The sequence below is a fragment of the Oncorhynchus masou genome, chromosome 15, assembly GCF_036934945.1.
Source record: "Oncorhynchus masou masou isolate Uvic2021 chromosome 15, UVic_Omas_1.1, whole genome shotgun sequence".
Lineage (NCBI taxonomy): Eukaryota > Metazoa > Chordata > Actinopteri > Salmoniformes > Salmonidae > Oncorhynchus > Oncorhynchus masou.
Genome location: NC_088226.1, coordinates 21490000 through 21517805, shown reverse-complemented (window position 1 = coordinate 21517805; position 27806 = coordinate 21490000). Strand labels below are relative to the sequence as shown.

At 40.5% G+C, this 27806-nt stretch overlaps 1 protein-coding gene across 2 annotated transcripts; it reads right to left on the bottom strand.

Moving 5' to 3' along the window:
• Positions 1-3065: 3065 nt before the first annotated feature.
• Positions 3066-26353, bottom strand: LOC135555878 (uncharacterized). 2 transcript variants are annotated; one of them, XM_064988667.1, is made up of 12 exons: positions 25800-26353; positions 15998-16172; positions 15516-15746; positions 15190-15309; positions 13815-13948; positions 7834-7881; positions 7537-7620; positions 7155-7203; positions 6765-6968; positions 5975-6115; positions 5709-5777; positions 3075-3139 (listed from the first exon to the last, which is right to left on the bottom strand). In XM_064988667.1, exons 1-11 carry the CDS (start codon positions 25941-25943, stop codon positions 5773-5775), a joined length of 1335 nt encoding a protein of 444 aa, XP_064844739.1. In that variant the 5' UTR covers positions 25944-26353; the 3' UTR covers positions 3075-3139; positions 5709-5772. The 2 variants fall into 2 exon arrangements, with proteins under 2 accessions (XP_064844737.1, XP_064844739.1); XM_064988665.1 differs by having other exon boundaries at positions 3066-3139; positions 5709-6115.
• Between the last annotated feature and the right edge of the window lie 1453 nt (positions 26354-27806).

The window sequence follows — 27806 nt, the reverse complement described above, 5'->3', positions numbered from 1 at the left end:
ATGAAAGAAATTCATGAAAGGACTAGATGGATAATAATGTACATGCAAGTCTGTATGAAGGCTGTATAGAAAGACCAGGGCATGGTGAATATTCCCTGTTGTCTCATAGTGAGATAACAGTACAGACTTGATGAAGGCTCTACTGGCTGTTGGATCCAGTTGGATGCTGAAGCTGGATGCTGAATGTACTCTTGAACTCTCTCTCAAATAGATCCTTCAATCTTTCGCCCATCACACGGAACTCTGCATTATCCTTCATTAAAAAAAGACAGACACATTTCTTTAGAAAACATAATAAACTAGAAATGCAATAAACACAACTCATTTAGCCTAATTCATATTTGTTATGGATTAAACAAAGACACATTATTAAAATGTTATACATGCATTAGCACAATTCCAAGATTTGTTTTCAAAAATGTTGCCTCGAGTCTTCACATTGGATACTGCCGTAGTGCAGTCTTACCCTGTTAAATGTGGCACAGTTGGTGAAGATAAGCAACACATCAGACACAAAGTGTTGCACCGACTGGTAGAGATTCTGCTGCAGCTTCTCCACAACCCTGTCCAGCCATATAGGTGTCTTTATCATACTGGTGTAGCTTCTCACCTGGCAATTGAACATACAGTTGAAGTCAGAAGTTTACATACACTTAGGATGGAGTCATTAATACTAGTTTTTCAACCACTCCACACATTTCTTGTTAACAAACTATAGTTTTGGAAAGTCGGTTAGGACATCTACTTTGTGCATGACACAAGTCATTTTTCCAACAATTGTTTACAGACAGATTATTTCACTTATAATTACTTGTATCACAATTCCAGTGGGTCAGAGGTTTACATACACTAAGTTGACTGTGCATTTAAACAGCTTGGAAAATTCCAGAAAATTATGTCATGGCTTTAGAAGCTTCTGATAGGCTAATTGACATCATTTGAGTCAATTGGAGGTGTACCTGTGGATGTATTTCAAGGTCTAGCTTCAAAATCAGTGCCTCTTTGCTTGACATAATAGGAAAATGTAAAGAAATCAGAAAAAAAAATTGTAGACCTCCACAAGACTGGTTCATCCTTGGGAGCAAATTTCCAAACGCCTGAAGGTAACACATTCATCTGTACAAGCAATAGTACACAAGTATAAATACCAGGGGACCACGAAGCCATAATAACTCTCAGCAAGGAGAGGCGTTCTGTCTCCTTGAGATGAACGTACTTCGGTGAGAAAAGTGCAAATCAATCCCAGAACATCAGCAAAGGACCTTGTGAAGATGCTGGAGGAAACAGGTACAAAAGTATAAATATCCACAGTAAAACGAGTCCTATATCGACATAACCTGAAAAGCTGCTCAGCAAGGAAGAATCCACTGCTCCAAAACCGCCATAAAAAAGACAGACTATGGTTTGCAACTGTACATGGGGACAAAGATCGTACATTTTTGGAGAAATGTCCTCTGGTCTGATAATGACCATCGTTATGTTTGGAGAAAAAAGGGGGAGGCTTGCAAGCCGAAGAACAACATCCCAACCATGAAGCACGGGGTGGCGGGATCATGTTGCGGGGGGTGCTTTGCTGCAGGAGGGACTGGTGCATTTCACAAAATAGATGGCATCATGAGGTAGGAAAATTATGTGGATATATTGAAGCAACATCTCAAGACATCAGTCAGGAAGATAAAGCTTGGTTGCAAATGGGTCTTCCAAATGGACAATAACCCCAAACATAGTTCCAAAGTAGTTGCTAAATGGTTTAAGGACAACAAGGTATTGGAGTGGCCATCACAAAGCCCTGACCTTAATCCCATAGAAAAATTGAAAAAGCGGGTTTGAGCAAGGAGGGCAACAAACTGACTCAGTTACACCAACAACTATTTGGGTGTATGTAAACTTCTGACCCACTGAGAATGTGATGAAAGAAATAAAAGAAGAAATAAATCATTCTCTCTACTATTATTCTGACATTTCACATTCTTAAAATAAAGTGGTGATCCTAACTGACCTAAGACAGGGAATTTTTACTTGGACTAAATGTCAAGAATTGTGAAAAACTGAGTTTAAGTGGATTTGGCTAAGGTGTATGTAAACTTCCGACTTCAACTGTATATGTGAACATTGAAACACAGAGAGAGAGAGAGAGAGAGAGAGAGAGAGAGAGAGAGGAGTTACAAAGAGAGAGGGAGAGAGAGAGAAGAGAGAGAGAGGAGCTACAAAGAGAGAGAGAGAGAGAGAGAGAGAGAGAGAGAGTTACAAAGAGAGAGGGAGAGAAGAGAGAGAGGAGCTACAAAGAGAGAGGGAGAGAAGAGAGAGAGAGGAGCTACAAAGAGAGAGAGAGAGAGAGAGAGAGAGAGGGGGGGGGAGTTACAAAGAGAGAGGGAGAGAGGGAGAGAGAGAGAGAGAGAGAGAGAGAGAGAGATAGATTGAACCAAGCAAACTTACGTGGATGCAAGGATCTGCCACAAAGATGTGGTCCTCGTCCGCATGGTATAGACACAGCAGGAGGTACTGGCATTCCTGTCAGAGTAAACACACCTTTATGTGACTGGTCAAAGATTGCTTACATTTAATTCTGAATAATTATTTCATGTGAAGTATATAATGATGATTATAACAGACAGGCAATTGGAGGCAATTGGCCCAATGGTAGAAGTCATTCATTCAGGCTCCTCACCAGTAGGTTGTCTGAGATTCGGCAGGTCAAGGCTTCCTGGTAGGTATTTTGTTTGGGGTAACGCCACGACTGACTGTCCCTCAGTACACAGAATGTACAGATCCACGGACAATCATCCCTGTGATTACACACACACACACACACACACACACACACACACACACACACACACACACACACACACACACACACACACACACACACACACACACACACAATAGTGCACAGATAAGTGCACAGATAAGACAGCTACGTTTACCTACAGTACACAGAACAAACAGACCTCTCTTGTATCAATCTCTTTCTCTCACTCTGTCTCTCATAAACCCTCAACTCTTCTCACCCCATCATGGCGCCATCCACATTCGGAAGATGACATCTCTGATGGAAGGAGCGAGGACACTCATCACAGCATATCAAGTTGCCCTGGCTTCTACAGATGAAGCAGTCGTCATCGTTATCTTGTTCATGCTGCCAAGACAGAGAAGAGAGGTAGGTGAGAAGGAAATGGTTAACAATCAAGCACCAACTGCCCGTTTGTGTGTTAACGAATATTGTACAAAATAAATGAAACAGTTAAATACTGGAGTAGGATATGATGATGAAATGCTGATGTATTTTTATGGCAGAAACTGAACAAAGCCTGCGGAAAGTGTTATTACGTCCAGTCAATTGGTTTTCAATTTTGTGGTTGTGAAGACATTCTTGAGTTTACTAGCAACTATAAATATTTGGGTCTTATTTTGATGAACATAAGACCTTTCAATACAGCACATCTGCCCTGGCTGACTCAGCATGTAGAGCTGTTGGGGGATTTATAGGAAAAACAAAAACACTCAAAGATATTGGTTATGCCACATATTCCAAACTTTCAGACATGTGTGTCCTGTTGTGTACTATTCAGCAGGAGTGTGAGATGCTAAGAGGTATCTCAAAGCAGTACTTATTCTTTAGGTATCCACAAGTTTGCGCCTATGCTGGCAATAACTGGACTGGAAACCCAGGGGAAGTGAGATGGATGGCGTGCATGGTGAGACTTTGGAATAGACTTGCAGGGAATGTTTTTCAATTGGATCTCTTCACAGGAGGAGCCTGGGCAACCAAAATGTTGGACCTTTTCCAGCAGTCTGACTTTTGACATTTGTATGAAGACCAAATTAAGGGAGATATAGTCACTAGAAACAACTGATAACACAATATGAAAATAAATGGGTGGGGGAGATTCAGGCTAGGGTCTTTTTTCTCAATTTCCGCCTGACTGACTTGCCCAAAATAAACTGCCTGCTGCTCAGGCCCTGAAGCCAGGATATGCATGTAATTGGTACCATTGAAAAAAAAACAGTCTGACGTTTGTAGAAATGTTAAACTAATGTAGGAGACTATAACACACAAGATATGGTAGGAGAAAATACAAAGAAAAACCAACTTTTTTTTTTTGAGAGCCCATGCTAGAACATTTAGGGATTTTTTTTAAATCTAGCTTCCAGTATGCAATTCCTATGGCTTCCACTGGACATCCGCAGTCTTTGTTCAACGCTTCAGGCTTGTTTCTTCCCAAACGAGGAAGAATTATGAGTTTTGATACAGGGATTCAAGAGTGTGAAATTACCACCCGACAAAGAGGACGCGCACTTGCCTATTAAACATACTTCTTTCCGTTTGAAATATTATAGTTTAATTACATTTGAGGGTATCTGAGGATTGTATAGAAACATATTTTGACTTGTTTTAACAAAGTTTAGAGGTAGATTTATGGATTCCTTTCTCTGCATTTTGAATGAGTGGATTACTCAAATCGATGGCTCCAACTAAACAGACTTTTTGGGATATAAAGAAGGATTTTATCTAACAAAACGACACTACATGTTGTAGCTGGGACCCTTTGGATCCCAAATCAGAAGAAGATTTTCAAAAAGTAAGTGAATATTTAATCGCTATTTGTGAATTTATGAAACCTGTGCTGGAGGAAAAATATTTTGATGTGGGGTGCCGTCCTTCACTGTAAAGCCTATTGTAAATCGGACAGTGCAGTTAGATTAACAAAAATGTAAACTTTTAAACGAAATAAGACACTTATATGTTCCTAAATGTTTAACATTCATAATTTTTATGATTATTTATTTGAATTGCAGCTTCACAGGAAGTTAACCCGCTTGCGGGGCGCCTAGCCTTAAGAAGTTTCATAAACCCATGAACAATTTGATTTGATTAAGTGTGAATTTGTGTATGAGAGATACAGTATATTATGTACAACCTACCTAAAAGCAAGAGATCGCCATGTGTAAGACCAGGGATATTTCCCCTGCGTATTGAAACAGGTCAGGATAATGGTAAAATGCATGAGGAAAAACGATGTAACTATTGTGACCTCGAAGAAATAGAGAATAACATTCATTTGATCATCTATTGCACTTCCTACTGCGATATATACATTTTTCCTTATTCTAGAAAGCCCACCTGATTTACCCTGGCAATATGTGGCTGAGTGATGAGGAGAAACTGAAACGTTTTTTTGTACATTGTGTATTTCTGTTTGCTGATTTGTTTTATAAAGCCTGGAATAAAAGAAGGGAGACCAGTAATTACATTCTAAAACTATTTAGCTCCTATATAGCAAAGTGCACATATGTGTATAGATTGTCTGTAGGGCTGTCTCACAGTCTTCTCGCTGATCTCACACTTGAATATTCTATTTATGCAAGATCAGGTTGAAACACCATCTGTTGAATTTTTCTGTATTTATTTTGTATTATTTTTACTGGTCTAGGGTTATTATTATTATTATTATTATTATTGCTTGGATAACCTTATCTACTTATTGTGTACTGATTTATTTTTCATAATCCATGTGGTGCTCACTGCGCAGGACACCAGAAGAATTATCACTGTGAATCATTGTAATTTGTTTGCGTCAATTAATCCTGTACAGTGATGTTAAGAAACATCTTGGAATTTCATTATTGCAACTGAAGCATTCGTTTAACCAATGTGATTGGTAAGTGGGTGCCACCATGTTCCTGAGGATCGAGGGGAAACATACCCTGTCTTTGGCCGTGGAGCTGCACAGCTTGCACTTACACAGGAGAGGGTGGATGTCCAAGATCTTACTCTGAAAATGAGAAACAAACAAAGACAGTAGTAGAACTAGTAAAACGTTTTTTAAGAAGGGAAATGTTTTCATCGCAGGTCTTTAAAGACCTTGCAGACTATCTTAAGCCATTCCTTGTACAGTAGGTTGGTAAGTGTCAAACACTATTTTTTTCTCTCATCTCCCTTCCTCTATCTCTGTTCTCTTTCCGTCTGCACCTCGATGAGGACGCTGAGTGGTTTCCCGTCCCACTGGATGTCTTTCTTCCAGGAGGGATCTTCCAGAGCTGACCCCCCCGTCAGAAACTCCACCGGGGTCATCCAGCGCAGCTCCGTACGGATGCTCTTTTCCACGCGACCCTGTGTGGAAACAGAGAAGAAGGACAAGCTCAAATGAAACCCAATTATAACCCTAGTATAAATCCAATATGGCACATTACAGCTGACCAGAGTGACATGGGGCTATGGTAAAATAACATGTAGCGTATTATAGATAATAGCAAAAATGGTGTCATTTACTTTATTACGTTTATGTTTGCAGGGACATTTTCAGTACAAGTGCCGGTTTTAGCAAGTCAGCAAACTTTTGACCGTAGTCCCGGGGCAGTACAGACAATGAGCACATACAGAGCAGAGAGCAGCAACATATGACAACCAACTCTTAGTATGCAGACAGACAGAGCAATAACACAATAAGCAACCAAACAAAAGACAGAAAATGAACAAACAATATCTACACACCTCACAAACTACAGACAGGTTGAGTGTTGCACAGTTACGTGTGTCTGAAGGCAGTGAGTTCCAGACATGGGAAGCTCTCAGTGAAAGCCGTCTGACTGAAGGTGCTTTTCCTGAAGGGAACTATATAGTCACCTCTCATGGCAGACCTTGTGGATCTGCTGAAATGGGTTTTCTGCTTGATAAAAGCACTACGTGGGGTCAGTATTTGAGGTGCAGCCAGAGAAAGAGGGTTGCCAACATGTAAAAGTGTCTCCAGTAAAATTTGTACCTGATGCAAACCGATCTTTATGTAGCATTCCATTGATGGCTCCACAGGTGACTTTGAAGACAGACTTTTTCACACCACAATGGCTGCCTCCTGTACTGCTCTCTCCAGCAGTGTTTGCCTGATCTCTTCTCTCTCCTTCCTCTCTTTCCTGCTCAGCTTCTTCTTCCTCCTCTTCCTCCTCATCATTGTCATCCTCCTCAGATTCTGAAGTAAAGATAAGAGGTTTAGGGAAAGATGGTTTATTATATAAGTGTGAAAGGTCAGGCCTGCGTCACAAAACCTTATAACAACAAAAACACAAAGTTAGAGAGACAACACCATCCGCTTTACCAGATAGTCATGTCTAAAGGATTCAGAACGATTCCATTGAGTTGTGATTGGTGTACATACCTGTGATTGAGCCCGCTGATTGGTTGAAGGGAAACAGTGCTCTCTTGGCCTAGATAGGAAAAAAGGGACAGTCCAGTTTTACATATATCAGTCACATAATACACTCTTCTTTATCCAATATGGTAAGAACATGGACAAACAAAATTATCATTGGTCAAAGTATGATCACGCACAAGAAATATACATTCATGCCCGTATAAACATCACAATATCAACGGATAAGGCTAAGCTGTTGTCAAGTTCAGATGTTGCAATAAAACTAATATATGTCTAACATCTATAAACAACATGTACTCAGATGCTATGACGATGCAGCACTTTCTATGCATTTTCAATGGTTCCACAGGTTTCTATGCCCAGTATGGTATAAGGTTGTACTTACAGAAGCTGAATTACCGTGCTGTGTTACCGTTCTATTCATTTGTAGGGACCTCCGAACAGTGGATGAGGAACCAGGGTGGTGATCCTGGATTACATTCAGTTGTTAAAGGCAAGGACATATTTTTTAATTCAGTTATTACGAAATAATTTTTTACATGGAATGATGCTGTACTGTTATATAGATATACAGTATGATGTGGATGTACTAAGCATTTGAGATCATTTGTACAACTAAATAGTCAAATAAAGTTGGCTGTTAATCCAGATAATGTGGTATATTGAAAGATTGGTCTCCTACCTGTGCACTCTTTCTTCTTTTAATGTCTGGTGAAGTTAAATGACCTCCCTGAGGTGGGTGGAATGGTGAAATGAAGGGGGAGAGAAGGGGAACAGACATGGGTTTTGAGTGTTGAGTGACTGATTGGAACATCAGTGAAATAACTGTACAGTTTGTTTCTTTACAGAAAAACAAAAAGGGTATAATGTGTAGCTATAGTTCGTTGCTCTGTCTGGCCCAATTCTCTGGTGTATGTAATGATAAACCGATATGCTGTGGTAAAAGTATGGGAGACCGGGGTTGGTTGCCTCACGGGTTGGTTGTGACAGTGCTAATTACTACCAACAGAAATGGACCTGTGTGAATTCTTTGAAATAACTCATCCACCTGGTCAGTTCATGTCAGCATGACAAAACATTGTGTACGGCGTGCGTACTGGCGGGAGAGAAGTCAAGCGCAGGAGAGCAAAAACTGTGTTTACAACGGCGCAGTTTAATAATAAAAACCAGCGGAAACAGAACAATAAATCAATGGGTACAAAACCCGTCGCACACCAAAATAACGTGCACAAGCAATACAATAAACTACAATAAATTGCAATAAACAATTCCGGACAAGAACATGGGGGGAACAGAAGGTTAAATACACAGCATGTAATGATGGAATTGAAACCAGGTGTGTGGGAAGACAAGTCAAAACAAATGGAAAATGAAAAGTGGATCGATGATGGCTAGAAAACCGGCAACGCAGACCAACGAATGCCGCCTGAACAAGGAGAGGAACTAACTTTGGCGGAAGTCGTGACACATTGAGGTGAGAGGAATGTATTTTTTACAAGTACAAGTAAAACAATAAATGTGTGATATTTTCTATTTTCTTTGTAAATGTTTGAATTATGGGAATTATGACATTTCAGCTAGGTCTACTGTCTCATTTATATTATGACGGCAGACACACGCATCTCACATTTCATTACATTACATTTTTATATATTGCTACTAACATTTTTAAAAATTACAAATAATATTTTATATTATTAATTTCAAACAACGGCATTAGCATGAGAAGAACTTACCAGTCCAAAACGATGTCCTCTCCATTCAAAAAATATTCCTCCATTTGGGAATCGCTAAATTAATCGTCCTCCAACAATCTCTGTCTCACTTTCCCGATCAATTTCTTCAAAAATTGTGTGTACATCTGTATATCTAGTCTTAGATTTAGCTTTCCCTGACTTATTCGCCATACTGATTGATATATAAACAGCTGAAGATGCGCTTTACCAAAACAACGCTGTGCATAACATGCGTTGCTCGTTTCCGGCATGAAACTTCAATGGCGAATGACCCTCTTTACGCCGGAGTTTACTACATGGGTTGGTCTTCCAACACATAAACATTACATATTGCCGTTTACCTCAGCTCATTGGCTATCTACCCAGCTAGATTTCAAGACGATCAGTGGTCATTGAGTTAAAATACAGTCAATCAACGAAACAGCAGTCATATCATTGGTGCACAATGATGTCATTACTTGTTGTCTTCAAATCAGTTTCTTTCAGTCAATACATCCTGCGAAATGACCCATCAGGTTCAGTTGATTGCAATGAAACCAAACATGACTGGAAAAGTCACATTTCGTGTGATTATTTACATCGAATGTGTCGTCAAATGGAATGAGACGGAATTCACGACACAAGGGGTTCACAAAATCTTTCGTGTTAGGCTATAAAAATGGATTTTATCAAACAAAAGACAATTCATTGTGTAACAATGAGCATTGGGATTGCAAACAGAGGAAGATTGTCAAAGGTAAACGATTTATTTTATTGCAGTTTGTGATTTTGTTACGCTTGTGCTGGTTGAAATAGTTGTTTTTTATGGGGCTCTATCCTCAGATAATCGCATCGTATTCTTTCTCAGTAAATCCTTTTTTAATTCTGACAACGCAGTTGGATTAGCAAGATTCTAGGCTTTCGAAACATGTGAGACACTTGTATTTTCATGAATGTTTAATATAACTATTTATGTAGCAATCACCGTATGTTGTCGAATTTCATCCCGGATCTGTGTGCAGAGAGGTTAATGATATCATAAATATGACTGTTGGAGTTGTCACACATGCAGCTAACAAAAATATATGTAAATGCCTGCTATATCCAAATTGGAAGAGGCATGTGGAAGGGGAAGAAGGTAAGGCAGTTGTCTGTCGACCCTACATTAAAGACCAACATTTGTTAAAGAAAATTGTGATTACAAAAAGTATACCAGTTTCCATTAATAACCCAAAAAATTGAAAGCTGCTCAAAATAGTTAGGAAGAGATTTTCGATGTGCCGATTCCATAGCATGTGGTTTATGAACTGATACGCAAAACAACACTGGATTAAAAAGTTTGTTTTTCCATTTAATTATTATACAACATTCTTGCAACCAATAGAATGTTATGTATATGAGGGATACAACCAATCCCAGCTCTGGAGATTTTGCTGCGAGGAGACAGAATCATTAGATAACTTGTTTTGGTACTGCCCATATGTAGGGCAGCAGGTAGCCTAGTGGTTAAGAGCCCTTGTTGATGTGCCCTTGAGCAAGTCACTTAAACGTAATTGCTCCTGTAAATCGCTCTGGATTAGAGCATCAGTTAAATTACGTAACTGTAGCTTGTTTTTGGTTGCAAGTTTAGGAATGGCTGAAGCTAATCTTAGGAAAAATATTCATCTTTAATTTACAATCTGTAGAAATTATGAGAATAGAAAGGTTCAGAACTTTTGTGAAACATTACAGCACAGTTGATGGAAATTAGAGATAGATGGAAGGGGTTGAGGGTAGCTGAAGTGTCGGACTAAAAATGAATAAAAATATATAAGTAATGTAAAATACACTGTGTATGTAAAATTTATATAATATGTATAAACTGAAAGTAGAAGCCTAAGTATTGTTGTCCATTATTTTACTCCAGCTAGGGGAGGGGTGGAAGGATTAGGGTAAAATGATAAAGAAGGAAACAAATATATTAAAATATATATATATATGGGGGATTGGAATTTATGCAAACAATTACATTGATAGAACCCACAATCTATCAGCAATATTAAAGCTGATCTACCCACTAAAAAAAAACTGTATTAAAACATTATAGCCAATAGTTCTGAAAGTATGCTAATGAGCCAAAAGGCTAATGGTCCCCGAAAATTGCATCCTACATCACATTTGTGCAGATGTGCACCACGTCATTGCTCTCTCGCTCGCTTGCGCTGCTGTGTGTGCATCTAACTAGCTGTCACTCAAATGGCAAGGAGCTGAAGCTCATTGGGCAGAACTCTAATTGCTAGGGGGCTGGCCCACATGGGGGACATGTAGGGGAAATGGCACTGCACAGCCCCCAGTGCACAGTCACTTTCAAACTAGGGATTTCATGGCTAATTAAATAAGACAGTCATTCTGCTCATAAATTATGCATTTATGAACTACACATTGACACATCCAGTCCAAAGCGGGAGGTAAAAAAAAAAGAGACTTACTAGTCACCAAAGTTCTGGAGCATGTCTTTAATTATCATTAATTATCGGTAACCGGGATCCCGGGACTGTCCCGAAAACACTTACACTTCCCATTTCCTTAAGAAATGTAATGAGATTTTCACCCAATGTCGGCACTAATGCAATTACATAAAATACACAACAGGAGCAGCATTAGATTAGCAAAAAATAAAATAATCCTAACAGGTTGTGGCATGGAAGCCTTTAGCTTAGCGTATTTACTTCACACAAAGTGAGCATGAATTCAAAGCACACGCATAATTGACACTGCCGGACTGCACACGCGACTCGAATGCACTTAATAAACCCGGGTTAAGCAAGCAGTTTTATTTGCTCTGAGATCTTTACATAGTGGTGCAGCCCAGCCGACAAGGTGGCGCAGTGCCCCTCTTATTTGGGGAGAACCCTGGCATAGGGACCATAACTTGGTTTTAAAAACTTTAAATGGACACTTCCAGTTGTTATGGACATTTCCCGGGACTCTGGATAATTATGAATTATTCCTAGTATTGAGACTTGGTAGATTCTCTGGACAATATGAATCCCAAGTGGGTGTATGTAGTGGGTGTTTTTATGTATGTGGGTCAGGTCTCAGTGTAAGTATGTGTTAATGTGTGGGTAGAGTCCAGGTTATGTGCATAGTCAGTGCAAAAGAGTTATTGCAAAAAAGGGTCAATGCAGGTAGTCTGGGTAGCCATTTGATTAGCTATCTAGCAGTCTTGTTTAGAAATCTTATGGATTGCGTGTAGAAGCTGTTCAGGGTCCTATTGGTTCCAGACTTGGTGCATTGGTACCGTTTACCATGCAGAGGCATAATTAACCGTCTATGGCTTGGGTGGCTGGAGTCTTTGATATATTGTTTGGGACTTCCTCTGACACCGCCTGGTATAGAGGTCCTGGATGGCAGGGAGTTTGGCCCCGGTGATGTACTGGGCCATACGCACTACCCTCTGTAGTGCCTTGCAGTTGGATGCCAAGCAGTTGCCATACCAAGTGATGATGCAGCCAGTCAAGATGCTCTCAATGGTGCAGCTGTAGAACTTTTTGAGGATCTGAGGGCCCATGCTAAATCTTTTCAGCCTCCTAAAGGGGGAATAGGCGTTGTCGTGCCATGTTGGTGTGTTTGGACCATGAAAGATACTTAGTGATGTGGACACTGAGGAACTTGAAGCTCTCGACCGGCTCCACTACAGCCCTGTCGATGTGAATGGGGGTGTGCTCGGTCCTCTGTCTCCTGTAGTCCACGATCAGTTCCTTTGTCTTGCTGATGTTGAGGGAGAGGTTGTTGTCCTAGCACTACACTGCCAGGTCTCTGACCTCCTCCCTTTAGGTTCTCAACATCATTGGTGATCAGGCCTACTACCGTCGTGTCGTTGGCAAACGTAATGATGGTGTTGGAGTCGTGCGTGGTCATGCAGTCGTGGGTGAACAGGGAGTACAGGAGGGGACTAAGCACGCATCCCTGAGGGGCCCTAGTCTGGAGGGTCAGTGTGGCAGATGTGTTGTTGCCTACCAGTGGTTTCTTTGCAGCAATTTGACCATGAAGGCCTGATTCAAGCAGTCTCCTCTGAACAGTTGATGTTGAGATGTGTCTGTTACTTGAACTCTGTGAAGCATATATTTGGGCTACAATCTGAGGTGCAGTTAACTCTAATTAACTTATCCTCTGCAGCAGAGGTAATTCTGGGTCTTCCTTTCCTGCGGCAGTCATCATGAGAGCCAGTTTCATCATAGCGCTTGATGGTTTTTGCAAATGCACTTGAAGAAAATTTCAAAGTTCTTGACATTTTCCGGATTGACTAACCTTCATGTCTTAAAGTAATGATGGACTGTCATTTATCTTTGCTTATTTAAGCTGTTCTTGCCATAATATGGACATGGTATTTTACCAGATAGGGTTATCGTCCGTACATTGTCACAACACAGTTGATTGGCTCAAATGCATTAATAAGGAAAGAAATTCCACAAATTAACTTACAAAGGCTCACCTGTTGGTTTGAAATGCTTTCCAGGTGACTACCTCATGAAGCTGGTTCAGAGAATGCCAAGAGTGTGCAAAGCTGTCATCAAGGCAAATGGTGGCTACTATGAATGTCAAGTATAAAATATATTTTGATTTTTTTTCACACTTTTTTGGTTACTACATGATTCCATATGTGTAATTTCATAGTTTTGATGTCTTCGCTATTATTCTACAATGTAGAATACAATGTAGAATAATAGTAAAAATAAAGAAAAACCCTGGAATGAGTAGGTGTGTCCAAACTTTTGACTGGTACTGTATATATATCCCAGAGTGTAGTAGTGTATGGAAACATTGTCCAAATGACATAGGCCTGATTAGAGTATGAAAAATGACCAAGCTGTTCAACTTTTCTGTGTTTTATTTGATGATTTTAAATGTATTGTATCCACGTGTGGTTTGAATTGTCAAATAAATGTAATCAAAATATATGCTATACCTGGATCAGTTCTCCCAGAGTGGTGTTTCTACAGTGGATACTGTACTTCCAGTTCTTTCTGCTCTTCTTCCCCCCAAACTCCTCAAAGCCACTTGGGGTGAACCAGCGACCCTGGACCACAATGCACCTCTCCCCTGAAAAAACAAACAATGAGGAAGTCAGACATCAACCAGCAACACTGGACCACAATGCACCTCTCCCCAGAGACAAACCAATGATGAAGTCAGACATCATTCACACCACCACAAATTAAAACCATGCAAAGTAAAAATGGACCGTAGTACACATGTGCCTGACTGTGATTGAAACATGGGTTTCCTGCACATCACAATACTGTGTTAACCCACTAAAGTCTATGCATTAGATCTGGGCCCATATTCACAAAGGGTCTCAGAGTAGAACATTTACAGTAAGTGCTGATGGGAAAAAACTATAGCTATCCTTGAAACTATAAGAGGTGAAGCTATAAATAAGAGTCACACCAAGTCTATAGATATTTAGGACACCTCATGAGCTGTCCTAACCAGTTAGGAGTTATTAGCAGGTGTCCAATCCGGTGCGGCTGGCTTCCGGGTTGGATGCGCGCTGTGTTAAGAAGCAGTGCGGCTTGGTTGGGTTGTGTATCGGAGGACGCATGATTTTCAACCTTCATCTCTCCCGAGCCCGTACGGGAGTTGTAGCGATGAGACAAGATAGTAGCTACTAAAAACAATTGGATACCACGAAATTGGGGAGAAAAAGGGGTAAAAATGTAATATATATTTTGCATGTAACAGTATGTCTTGAGCTTTTGACAATGATGTCACATGAGACCTATTTCACAACTATATGCCTAAATACTTATAACAACTAGGCTAATAAATAAACACGTTTTTATTTTGATTATTTAATTTACCTACATAACATCACTTTGTTAAAATAATATGTTAAAATTGGGCATGCCTATAAATTGGCCAATTGAAGGCATCTAGGGCTTATGTTAACTTTGTGTTCAATGAAAATGATAGACCTTTCACAAGTATGCAACATTATTGGCAAGTGAATTGATGCCTACTGTGCCAAAGATTTTCAGAGTTGATATAACGGCAATATTAGCAAAATTCCACTTTTAAGAACCATCAGAATTGGTTAAAAAAGAGATGCATGCCAACATATTAGAGTAGGCAAAGTATTCATGCCGACGAAAATAATATCCAACTTTTTACCATTGCAACATTTGATGTAGGCTAACAGTCACATTCACCATGGTTGCATGTTACCTATAGAGTTCACAGCTGGCAACGCCTCTTCGTGGTTGGTTATTCCCCATTTGCAATGTCAATGAGCCAACCATTACACACAAACATATCATATTAAGTCCATTGTTACGACGTACCTGTGGCCAGCTTGTTTCTTATGAGTATGCCTTCCTTGTCCCCACAGGTGACTGGGAGCTGGATCTTGTAGAAGGGCCAGGTCCAGATGTCACATTTCTCCCCCTTGCAAAAAGGAGAACCTGCATTGGGACATGTTAGGGACAGTCATTAAGATGTGACTTGAAAATAAAAATGAAATATTCCCTCCCCCCACTACTTCCAACACTATGAATTCAAGAGTCAATATTTACTCAAGAAAATGTCTGTTTGAAGTTACAGAGGCACTTTAGACTTTCTGATTCAAGGCCTCCTCTTTCCCCCAGGGAACATGAAGCCTGGGACTCACAGTTCTTGACCCTCTGGACTTTCCTCTTCTGACTGGGGGTGGACTGGGTGGACGTGCTGGGTATGCCCTTCTCTGCACTCTCACTTTTCTTTTTACTCTTTTTCTTTCCTGTCTTTTTCTCCTCCTCCTCCTCTTCCTCTTCCCCATCTGCTGAAGCCTTCTTCTTCTTATCCTCCTCCTCCTCTTCCTTCTCCATCTTCTCTGGCAGATTCTCATAAAATGTGAACGACCCTACAAGGGATTGGAGGCAAAATTGAGCCAACCATGCAACCTAATTAATGTACACCTAATAACAAATTATAATAAATACAAATTTGATAAGGCTTTGAACCTCAACTTCAAAGTATCCACCATTGTGACTACATTTATATTATACTATTATACTAGGAGTTAGAATAATATATAGATATTAACCTATCCATACAAATGCCAAAATAATACCATAATAATACAACAATAAGAGTGAAGGCTCCAGAACTGACCGTCCAGCAGGCGGTTTCGGAGCAGGCGTAACGTGGGGTACTGCAGCAGGAGGTGATCCCTGAACACACAGTTCCAGAACACCTTGATGCTGTTGGGCCTCTCTGCCTCCACCAAGTCCAACACCTGGTACACAACCTTCTCCCTCACCTCCTTACTCTTACACCGAATCAGCTTCTGCAGGAGGGGTCAAATACAACACCATGGTCAAATTGTGGCTGGAGTAGAGTGATACTTGATTCTCTAGAAGCAACTACCATCCCAATCAGTTCGTGTGACAGAGTGGAATTCATGGACACACGTCAGGCATTACTAATCAATGATCCTCAACTCCAATGTCCACTCTTACAACATTCAAAGACCTGTTATTTATATTGTTTGTATCCAGCTAGTAATAGGACAGTGAATGGTCTTAGTGTACACAGAACACTCTTAGGATTATTGTTGGCCTGCTGAACCCTGGAGATCCTCAAGGAACCTTTCGCGGTCAAACCGCGAAATGGTTACAATCTTTTTTCCACCATTCATTTTTCCCATCATTTTTTAAAAACACTTAAAATAAGGGCTGTCTTTCATGTAGGCTTACCCTGGCGTGACGTTTTGATAACCGTGTAAAGGACAAGGTGACTTTTATAAATATATTTGCCTGTATTTAACCCCCCCCCCCCCAAAAAATGAAATGCTAATTAGCTACTAATGTGGTTACAAGTCTGCCGAATCGAGGCATCGGTAAGAATCTCTGGATTAACTATCTAACGTTAGCTAAATGTAGTAATTAATAAATTAGCTACATTTCTTTAAATGGAAAATTCTGTGAAATGTCTTGTGCAAGTTTAAAATTGACACAATGCCTTTGCTAATGCAAAGGTGTCAGCTAGAAATGATGTGCAGGAGCTTCCAGGGATTTGTAGTCTTGCAGGATGTCTACTTTGACGCTAATTAGCATTTTAGAATCTGAGCATAAATAGAGCCGATTGATGAAAGTCACCTTGTCCGAGACAGATTAAGTGCAGTCCTCCAGAGGAATTAATGGAATTACTATACAGTAATGTTTCAGACCTTGTTTTGAGAACAAACAAAAGCTAGGTCTCAAGGTCTCAGCTTAGAGAGGAGAAGCCTCGTGAGATGTTGGTCGGTCACATGTTATGAACCAGTATTGGTCGGTCACATGAATGAAACAAAACGGTAATGATTAATTAAATATGCTAAATCATGCAAATATAACTTGTCTGTGTATAGCCATATATAAAGACAACTGCTGGGTCTGCCCAGCAGAGCTCCTGATTGACATGTGTACTATGGTCCATTGAATTGGTTGGAACCTCTCCAGCGCGCTGACAATAAACAATGATTAATTTAAGATTGACTTCGAGTGATTGATTCTGCCAGCAGAGCTTTCCAGTAGGGGTCTGTGAGGAATCTCGGTGGCGCATTTTATGAAGTGTCAGGAGTCACTTAGGGGTCATGATTGGGGCTGTACCAAATGATTGATCTATTAGAATAATTGTGTCAGGCATAGGTGTGTAGGTGGCAGGGAAGTCAGGCGCAGGAGAGTCAAACGGAGTGTAAAATGGAGTCTTTTAATAAAGTTCACAGAGTATGCTCCATAACACTAAAATGTACATAAACAAACAAAAATGGGTACGAGGACCCGACGCGCACCTATACAACATCAAACTATACTGACAATAAAACAATCTCTGACAAAGACATGAGGGGAAACAGAGGGTTAAATACACAACAGGTAATGAATGGGATTGAAAACAGGTGTGTGGGAAGACAAAACCAATGGAAAATTAAAAAAGGATCAATGATGGCTACAAGACCGGTGACGTCGAACGCCGAGCACCGCCCGAACAAGGAGAGGCAACGACTTCGGTAGAAGTCGTGACAAATTGATTATGCTTATGTTGTATTAATAGAAGGGAAGGGGTTAAACAACCTCTCCCTCGTTACATTTACAGGGTCCTAGACTACAGATGAACAATATATATAGATTTTGAGGTTTAATATTGTTCCACAGTACTTTTCTAGGCTCTCTGCCTCTTATGAAGAAACTTCCTGAGAAATGTGTGACTGTGAAAACAGAACTGTGTAAGAGATAGGAGACTCGTCAGACAATCCACTATAAATCAACTTGGACATTTACTGCTAATCTTTTAGATAACACACTAAAAGCCTTGTTTATATAGCCGTGTAGGCATGGTTTTGGTCTCATGAGTAAAAGATAATGACGTAGGCAGTGACATCAAGAGAACTGGACTTTGGGTTTGATAAAATAGCATGGGACCTTTTCTTTGATGCAGAACTTACTCAGAAACATGCGTGCTATGTTCCTGTTTGTCAACTTCTGTCTGCAATTGCATTTATAAAGGTTTTTGAATGATTTAATTAAAGATATTGTTATAATGCGAATTTCACCGATGAGCCAATGATTGACAAAGAACAATGAACCCCAACAGAAGCATGAGGGAAATTCCTGTCTGACCAAAAGAGGACAAGGACCCGCTCAGATCAGACCCTTACAGTGTGCTGCCCAGGAGGAGACACATCATCCACGAACAATTGAGGGACGGCAACTGATTTACGGAAGTAATTTAAAATGAATCTGTATAAAAATAAAAATAAATGATACAAAATTAAATCAAGGCGAGAAAAGCATAAAAAGGTATTGCACCCGTGATTGAGAATGCTGTACCAATTTAACTCATATGTGGTTATAGCGCCCCATCAATTTAAAATGTATAGAGGACAGATTGGTTGTAGTGATGGCGCCGGAGGGGAAGCCTGCCGTCTTATTGGCTCTTAACCAACCGCGCTATTTTGTTTGTTTTTTCGCGTTGTTCGTAACATAATGTTGCTGCTATCGACTCTTATGACTGAAAAGAGCTTCTGGACTTCAGAACTGCGATTTCTCACCTCAAACTGAACGAAGAGTTCTTCTTCAATGAGTCGGACGGGAGGGATATAATACAGACACCCTACCAGGCCCAGATCCCTGTTATTCGCTGGAGAAGAAAACTGAGATTTCGCGGAAAGAGATCAGGGTGCCTCGTGAGGATCAGGCAATGAGCGGCTAATCTGCCCTTGCCTTGCGTTCTGCTAGCTAACGTTCAATCGCTGGAAAATAAATGGGATGAACTGAAAGCATGTTTATCCTGCCATCGTGACATAAAAAACTGTAATATCTTATGTTTCACCAAGTCGTGGCTGAACGACGACATTAACCTGTTGAAACTACCCATCCCGGATCCGGGATCATGACTAAAGCCTCAGGCACATTAGCATAACGTAACGTTAACGATTTCTGAAAATCGCAAATAAAATGAAAATATTGTGTCTGCTCTCAAGCTTAGCCTTTTCTTAACAACACTGTCATCTCAGATTTTCAAAAAATGCTTTTGAACCATAGAAATTGACTAATTTGTGTAAGAGTATGCTAAGCTAGCTTAGCATTTTGAGTAGCATTTAGCACGCAACATTTTCACAAAAACCAGATAAACCAAATAAATAAAATCATTTACCTTTGAAGAGCTTCGGATGTTTTCAATGAGGAGACTCTCAGTTACATACCAAATGCGCAGTTTTTCCTGAAAGCGTATGTGTGTAGGAGAAATCGTTCCGTTTTGTACATCGCATTTGGCTACCGAAATGAACTGAAAATTCAGTCACCTACAACGTCAAACTTTTTCCGAATTAACTCCATAATATCGACCGAAACATGGCAAACGTTGTTTGGAATCAATCCTCAAGGTGTTTTTTCACATATCTCTTCATTGATATATCGTTCGTGGAAGCTTGCATTCTTCTCTAAATTCCATGGAAAAATACTTGCAGCTGACTTTTGCGCACCAATTTCGGCGCAGGACACCGGGCGGACACCTGGTAAATGTGGTCTCTTATGGTCAATCTTCCAATGATATGCCTACAAATACGTCACAATGCTGCAGACACCTTGGGGAAACGACAGAAAGGGCAGACTTACTCCTCTCGCATTCACAGCCATATAAGGAGACAATGGAAAACAGAGCCTCAAAAATCCTGCTCATTTCCTGGATGCCGTCTCATCTTGGTTTTGCCTGAAGCTCACGTTCTAGGGCACGCACAGAAAATATCTTGGTAGTTCTGGACACGTCAGAGTGTTTTCTTTCGAAAGCTATCAATTATATGCATAGTCGAGCATCTTTTTGTGACAAAATATCTTGTTTAAAACGGGAACGTTTGTCATCCAAAAATGAAATAGCGCCCCCAGAGCATCAAGAGGTTAAGAACATACAGCTGGCAGGTTATACACTCTACAGGCAGGACAGAGCAGCAGCCTCTGGTAAGACATGGTGTGGGGACCTATGCATTTATGTAAACAACAGCTGATGCACAATATCTAAGGAAGTCTTGAGGTTGTATGATAAGGAAGTCTTAAGTATGTCATGATAAGCAGTAGACCACACTATCTACCGAGAGAGTTTTCATCTGTATTTTTCGTAGCTGTCTACAGTACATACCACCACAGACCGATGCTGACACTAAATCCGCACTCAATGAGCTGTGTACTGCCATAAGCAAACAGGAAAATTCTCATCCAGATGCGGCACTCTTAGTGGCCGGGGACTTTAATGCACGGAAACTTAAATCAGTTTTACCTCATTTCTATCAGCATGTTAAATGTGCAACATGAGGGAAAACAATTCTAGACCACCTTTACTCCACACACAGAGATGTGTACAAAGCTCTCCTCGCCCTTCATTTGGCAAATCTGACCATAATTCTATCCTCCTAATTCCTTCTTACAAGCACAAATTAAACCAGGAAGCACCAGTGACTCGGTCTATAAAAAAGTGGTCAGACGAAGGAGATGCTAAACTACAGGACTGATTTGCTAGCACAAACTGGAATATGTTCCGGGATTCTTCCGACGGCCTTGAGGAATACACCACATCAGTCACTGGCTTTATCAATAAATGCATCGAGGACGTCGTCCCCAGTGACTGTGCGTACATACCCCAACCAGAAGCCATGATTTACAGGCAACATTCACACTGAGCTAAAGGGTAGAGCTGCTGCTTTCAAGAAGCAGGACTCTAACCCGGAAACGTATAAGAAATCCCGCTATGCCTGATGAACAATCAAACAGGCAAAGCATCAATACAGGACTAAGATCGAATTGTACTACACAGGCTCAGATGCTCGTCGGATGTGGCAGGGCCAGCAAACTACTACAGACTTCAAAGGGAAGCACAGCCGAGAGCTTCCCAGTGACACGAGCCTACCAGACAGGCTAAATAACTACTATGCTCGCTTCAAGGAAAGTAACACTGAAACATGCATGGGAGCATCAGCTGTTCCGGACGACTGTGTGATCACGCTCTCCGCAGCCAATGTGAGTAAGACATTTAAACAGGTCAAAATTCACAAGGCCATAGGGCCAGACAGATTATCAGGACGAGTACTCAGAGCATGCGTTGACCAACTGGCAAGTATCTTCACTGCCTTTTTAAACCTCTTCCTGTCTGAGTCTGTAATACCAACATGTTTCGAGCAGACCACCATAGTCCCCGTGCCCAAGAACACCAAGGTAACCTGCGTAAATGACTACCGACCCGTAGCACTCACATCTGTAGCCATGAAATGATTTTAAAGGCTGGTCATGACTCAGATCAACACCATTATCCCAGAAACCTTAGATCCACTCCAATTTGCATACTGCAATTTGCATCCACAGATGATGCAATCTTTATTGCTCTCCACACTGCCCTTTCACACCTGGACAAAATGAACACCTATGTGAGAATGCTATTCATTGACTACAGCGCAGTGTTCATCACCATAGTCCCCTCAAAGCTCATCACTAAACTAAGGACCCTGGGACAAAACACCTCCCTCTGCAACTGGATCCTGGAATTCCAGACCGGCCGCCCCAGGTAGGTAACAACACATCCGCCATGCTGATCCTCAACACAGGGGCCCCTCAGAGGTGCGCGCTCAGTCCCCTCCTGTAATCTCTGTTCACTCATGACTTCACGGCCAGGCACGACTCCAACACCATCATTAAGTTTGCTGATGACACAACAGTGGTAGACCTGATCACCGACAATAATGAGACAGCCTATAGGGAGGAGTTCAGAGACCTGACCATGTGATGCAAGGACAACAACCTCTCCCTCAACGTGATCAAGATAAAGGAGATGATTGTGGACTACGGGAAAAGGAGAACTGAGCATGCCCCCATTCTCATCGACGGGGCTGTAGTGGAGCAGGTTGAGAGCTTCAAGTTCCTTGGCGTCCACATCACCAATAAACTAACATGGTACAGTTGTGAAGAGGGCACAACAAAACCTATTCCCCCTCAGGAGACTGAAAAGATTTGCCATGGGTCCTCAGATCCTTACAAGGTTTTACAGCTGCCCCATCGAGAGAATCCTGGCAGATTGCATCACTGCCTGGTATGGCAACCGCTCAGCCTATGTCCGCAAGGCACTAGAGAGGAAGGCCCTAAAAATTGTCAAAGACGCCAGCCACCCTAGAGACTGTTCTCTCTGCTACTGCACGGCAAGCTGTACCGGGGGGGAAAATCTAGGTCCAAGAGGCTTCTACTAAATAGCTTCTACCCCCAAGCCATAAGACTCCTGAACGGCTAATCAAATGGCTACCCAGAATATTTGCCTTTCCCCCCTCCCCTCTGGAACGCTGCTGTTACTCTCTGTTATTATCTATGCATAGTCACTATAATAAATGTACCTACATGTACATATTGCCTCAATTAACTCAATACCAGTGCCCCCCGCACATGTCTCATCGTTACCGGTACCCCTTGTTAATAGCCCAGCTATTGTTATTTACTGCTGCTCTTCAATAATTTGTTATTCTTATCTCATACTTTGTTAAAGGTATTTTCTTAATACAGCATTGTTGATTAATGGCTTGTAAGTAAGCATTTCACTGTAAGGTCTACACCAGTTTAATTCGACGTATGTGACAAATACAATTTGACTTGATTTGGAGTGGCAGCTAGTCTTAAACCTTAAATGGTTGAGTTAAAGGCATTTGCCATGTCATTTTGGTCAGTTTTGCCCTGTAGTTGCTGACAATTTGGAAGCCTTTCTTAAGGTCTCTAAAAGTGCAAGTGATATGAAATACTAGTGATGGGAAACCGATGCTTTCTGAAGGCTTCGGTGCTTTCACCAAAATGTGCAGAAAAACAGAGCTTCATTATCTGTTCACAATGCACATTAGTGACATCTGCTGGTTAGCAATAAATAGCAGCGCATGATTATCAGACCGATGTTTTTCTTCGTTGCTTTCACCTAACTCTGTGGCGCAGCAGTAAGTTGTTGGCTTCAGTAGCCTATAATCAGTTGGAATACCAGCTTCGCATCTTACATCATGCTTCCCTTTTCTGTGTTCAAGTTTACTCGTTTTCAAAAACAGAATCTATGGCATTATTTAGGATGCTTAAGACAGAAGCGTGTACTATACTAAAGAAATTATAATATTTCAACTGTTCAGAAAGTGTTGTTTCACATAAAACCAATTTCAAAATAGTGTGCCTTCAACAGGATTCTACCTCATACCCTCACGTCACTGAATGTTCTCTACTCTACCAGCTTAGCTACCGGTCAGATTATTATTTTTTTGTACAAAATCCTAACTATATTTGTAAGAAGGTGCCCAGTACAGATCGGTGTTTGAAAGGAGCTTGGAATCGAAGAAGGTACCGGAACCACAGAGAAATCAGTGGGATTTCGCATTTTGTAACACACGGTTTGAAAAAGCACGTGATCAAATGAAGCTTTGGACGTCATTGATGATGTACTCCTGATAAAGTGATACACGCATCGGCGCACATGTTGAATTTGGTCCCCCACACCAGATGCGATCAGGACAATCAGGTTGAAATATCAAAACAAACTCTGAATCAATTATATTAATTGGGGCCAGGTCAAAACGCATTAAACATTTATGGCAATTTAGCTAGCTAGCTTGCTGTTGCTAGCTAATTTGATCTGGGATATAAACCTTGGGTTGTTATTTTGCCAGAAATATTCATCTTTCAATCACCCACGTGGGTTTATGCTCCTAAAAACCAATGAGGAAATGGGAGAGGTAGGACTTGCAGTGCGTTGAGCGTCACAAATAGAACCAAGTTCTATTTTAGCGCCTGGCCACGCAGACGCTCGCTGACGTGCGCGAGCAGTGTGGGTGCAATGATTGAATAGCATGTATGTGTACATTTATTTTGCAACACTTGCGTACGCGACGTGTCCGGTCTGGTCAGCATGTTAGCTGCTTAGAGATTTCAACACATGGCTCGGAGCTCAGGTATCAAACGTAACATCACTATAAAACACCAAATATGAATGAATATGCTGTGAAAAGTAAACACTTTAGGGGACAGGGGTAAGTTGAGTCATTTTTTGTTACATTCGGCGTCACTCAGTCAAGCGAAATATAGTGTTCTTTCTAACAAAATATCTACATATATTTCAGGATGTTGTGTATCCCTGGAAATAATCACAATTCATGATAACATTACAATTTTGAAAACATAGCTAATCCCATCAAAATGGTCTCTTGGCACAACTTATGAGGTAAGGTGAGCTGCGGGACAGGATAAGTTAAGCCGCCTAAAGATGTCAGTACTGGATAAAATTGCCACTATCTTTTTAAAACCATGTCTATCTATATTTACCAAACACAATTCACAATCACTTTTTGTCTTTTAATCATTTTAAGCATCTTTTAACATGGGCTTAACACCTTTTTACAACACATTTAACATAGGCCAGGCCCTGTTGTTGACTCATCTCCCAGTAATAATGCATTGCATTACGCCTGGGAAGAAAACACTTCAATTTGCTCAACTTGACACTGGCTCAATTTAACAGATGGGAAAAATTTGGACTATATTAGCCCACACAGCTACAAGGATGTACTTTTATGCTCGGTTTAGGACCTAATAGTGAAGCTTATAGACTCCAACTGATGTATAGAACAATATTATAATTATCTACTTTGGTTTAGATTAAAGTATCATGACACCTATAACACAATAAATGTATTTGACTTGGCGAAAATCTGTTTTTTGGACACTTTTTTAATTTGGTTTGTTCCTTCCCAGACTTCCTCAGGTGATGACCTCTTCCTAAATATTTGGTCAAATCTTGCACCAATCCCTTGTAAAACACTGTGAAATATAAACCCTCACCTCAATAAATGTAATTCATTCATCCAATCATTCATTCCTTTCAATGATGGTAGCATTCACTTTTTTTACAGTATAGACCTAGTACAAGTCAATTTTACGGTATTGTGCTGTGTCATTACACAATACATGCTGTGATACTGTATGCACATTAAAGTAGGTGTACTTTAATATTAAATACCGAATTTTCAATGCCACGAGCTGCCTATAAATTACTGTCAAATTCATGATGACACCTTTAAAGTGAATTTATTGAAAATGAAGGCACATTGCCTATGTAACTAGACCCTCAAAATATTAAACTATTAAAACATTTAAACAATATTTGTTTTTTAAGCTGTTGAATACAGACTTCTGGTGTAAAACTAGGTCTGAACCTTGGAGATTTATCCTTGTCTTGTGACAATTTTGAGAAATCTAATGAAACTTCTCTGAATCATACTTCACCTTAATAATGCATAATATGTGACTTATTTGTTAAGTACAACCTTAACTTATTTAAAGCCTGCAAAGTAGGCCTACATGTTTTTATGACCGATGGGATTAAATTTAACCTTTGAGTGGGTGGGTATGTCTATAGAAATGTTGCGGTCTCTACTGCTCACCTTGTGCATTTTCTCCGGAATGAGGTGGTGGTCTCGGAGCTGGTTAAGAAAGGTGTGTGGTTGCTCCATGCACGACATTTCTGTTTTACTACAGCAGAAAAACTGCAGTAACTGTTTATCTGTCAGAAAATCCAACGGGTCCATTGGCGCCGATCGCAACTGCTGTTGCCCTCTTCAATTCAGTTTCCTTTATTGAAAAATTGCTATATTTACCAGTTCACTGAATAATTAATGATCAGGTTCATATTTGGTTGCACATATAGATTCAGAAATGAAAGTATGATTGTAGGCTATTTACATTTCAATACAGGCCCAGGGTGGATAGATCCATTCAGACTGTCGACGCGCAAAAGCATGCGAGACGAAAACACTACATTCCAGTTTAGACGATGGACGCAATCAAAACGTTTTCATCTACGGCCTACAATATGTTGTTGTTGTTGTTATTTTCGAAGATAAAATACATCTCCCGCCAGCACGGAAGGCCACTTCAAATGACGTTAACCTTTGGAAAGTGAAAGTGCTCGTGTGACGGTCCTGGTCGCGCTCGGAGAGACAACAAAATATCCGCCCCTTACGAGAATTGTCCCAGGTAAGCAAAAATGACGTTAAAAAGACCTCTACTATCCGTATTTTCAAGACGTTGAAGTTAGGTTCAATTTAGGTTCTGAATGAAAGGTGAAAATATGCATTTTCCAGATGTTGAAATCAGGTTCATTTTCGTTTCTGAATGAAAGTTGAAAATACATAATTTATAGACCTCTATGTTTGGGCCAAATCAAAGCTTGCCCAGACCAGACAAAATCTGAAACAAACCTATGATTGGTCCAGAGTGGACCAACAAGCAACATCCATGGATATGGAAACCGAGGCAGGTTCAGATGGCACCAAAAAAGACATTGGACAAAGACCAAAAAAGACATCCAGAAGGTATCAGTGTCGGTCAGTGCTTACTGAGGTATAGTTTACAGTGTCGCCTGACATAGAATTTTAGGAATGCCCATCTATGTGGGAGGCCTACCATTTGTAAAACACAAAGCAAAGACTGCAGGTGTGGACACGACCCCCCAACAATATGTCAAAAAGACATCGGCTCGAGCTTATTGAGGTGTAGCCTACCATGTCGGCCCGCAATAGAATTTTATGAATGTCCATCGATATGGTAGACCCACCGGCATTGGCTTTATTAGTCCTATTGGCTATTTAAGTTCTGAATATCAGCTTACCAACTTTATCCTTCGTTAACCTGAGCCTATATGCAATGTGTTGACAGTTTGGGAAATGCAGAAGTATTTCATTTTTCGCTACCATTAGCTCGTAAAAAAAAATATACAGATACAAACTTGAAACCACTGATGTATGGGATGAAACTCATGGACAACAGTTGTGAGAAGCCTGGTTGTCCATTCCATATTGTCCATTTTACTTTGACCTGTCCTGTTTTCAGAATATGTTGTTTGATAACATGTCAGCAAATTTTATATTTGATTGGGCGCCATTTAGGTTCGGCTATTTGATTGGAGAACCCTTGTGTAAAAAGTTTCCATCTCATTACATTTTTATACATTTTATTTCCGGCCTGTAGGCTACAGCAAAGGCCACATACTCATTCTACCATGTGCTATATCTGCTACATGATTTATGTTAGATTTGTTTGTTTTTTACGGAATGTTGGTGGAGCAGGCTGGGAATGGACAAGATAAATAGTTTGGACAAGTTAAATATTTTGCATCACTGCCTTTGACAAAGAGGGCACTGCTTATCATAGTGCGGAATCAGCGCTCACCTAAAAAGTCCATATGCCATTCGTCGAGAGAAATTGTCATTGTTTTTGGGCTGAATTATGTGAGGTTTTATGTGTTGTTGGAGTGGCATCTTGGTTACACATTTTTATGCGACTTCAATCCTAAGAAAATACATTTTTGGGGGGCAAACTTATTATTAGTTATTAGAGCAATGCATGATGGGCAATGGTGTTCTACGCTGCCTTTTTCTTGTGTCCCACAT

Excerpts from the sequence above, each read along its gene's own strand:
- LOC135555878 (XM_064988665.1), bottom strand. The coding sequence starts at position 25,943 with ATGGACCCGTTGGATTTTCTGACAGATAAACAGTTACTGCAGTTTTTC. Across the intron at positions 13,949-15,189 it reads AAGAAACAAGCTGGCCACAG|GGGAGAGGTGCATTGTGGTC; the intron begins GTACGTCGTAAC and ends TTGTTTTTTCAG. Across the intron at positions 7,204-7,536 it reads AGCACGGTAATTCAGCTTCT|GCCAAGAGAGCACTGTTTCC; the intron begins GTAAGTACAACC and ends TTTCCTATCTAG.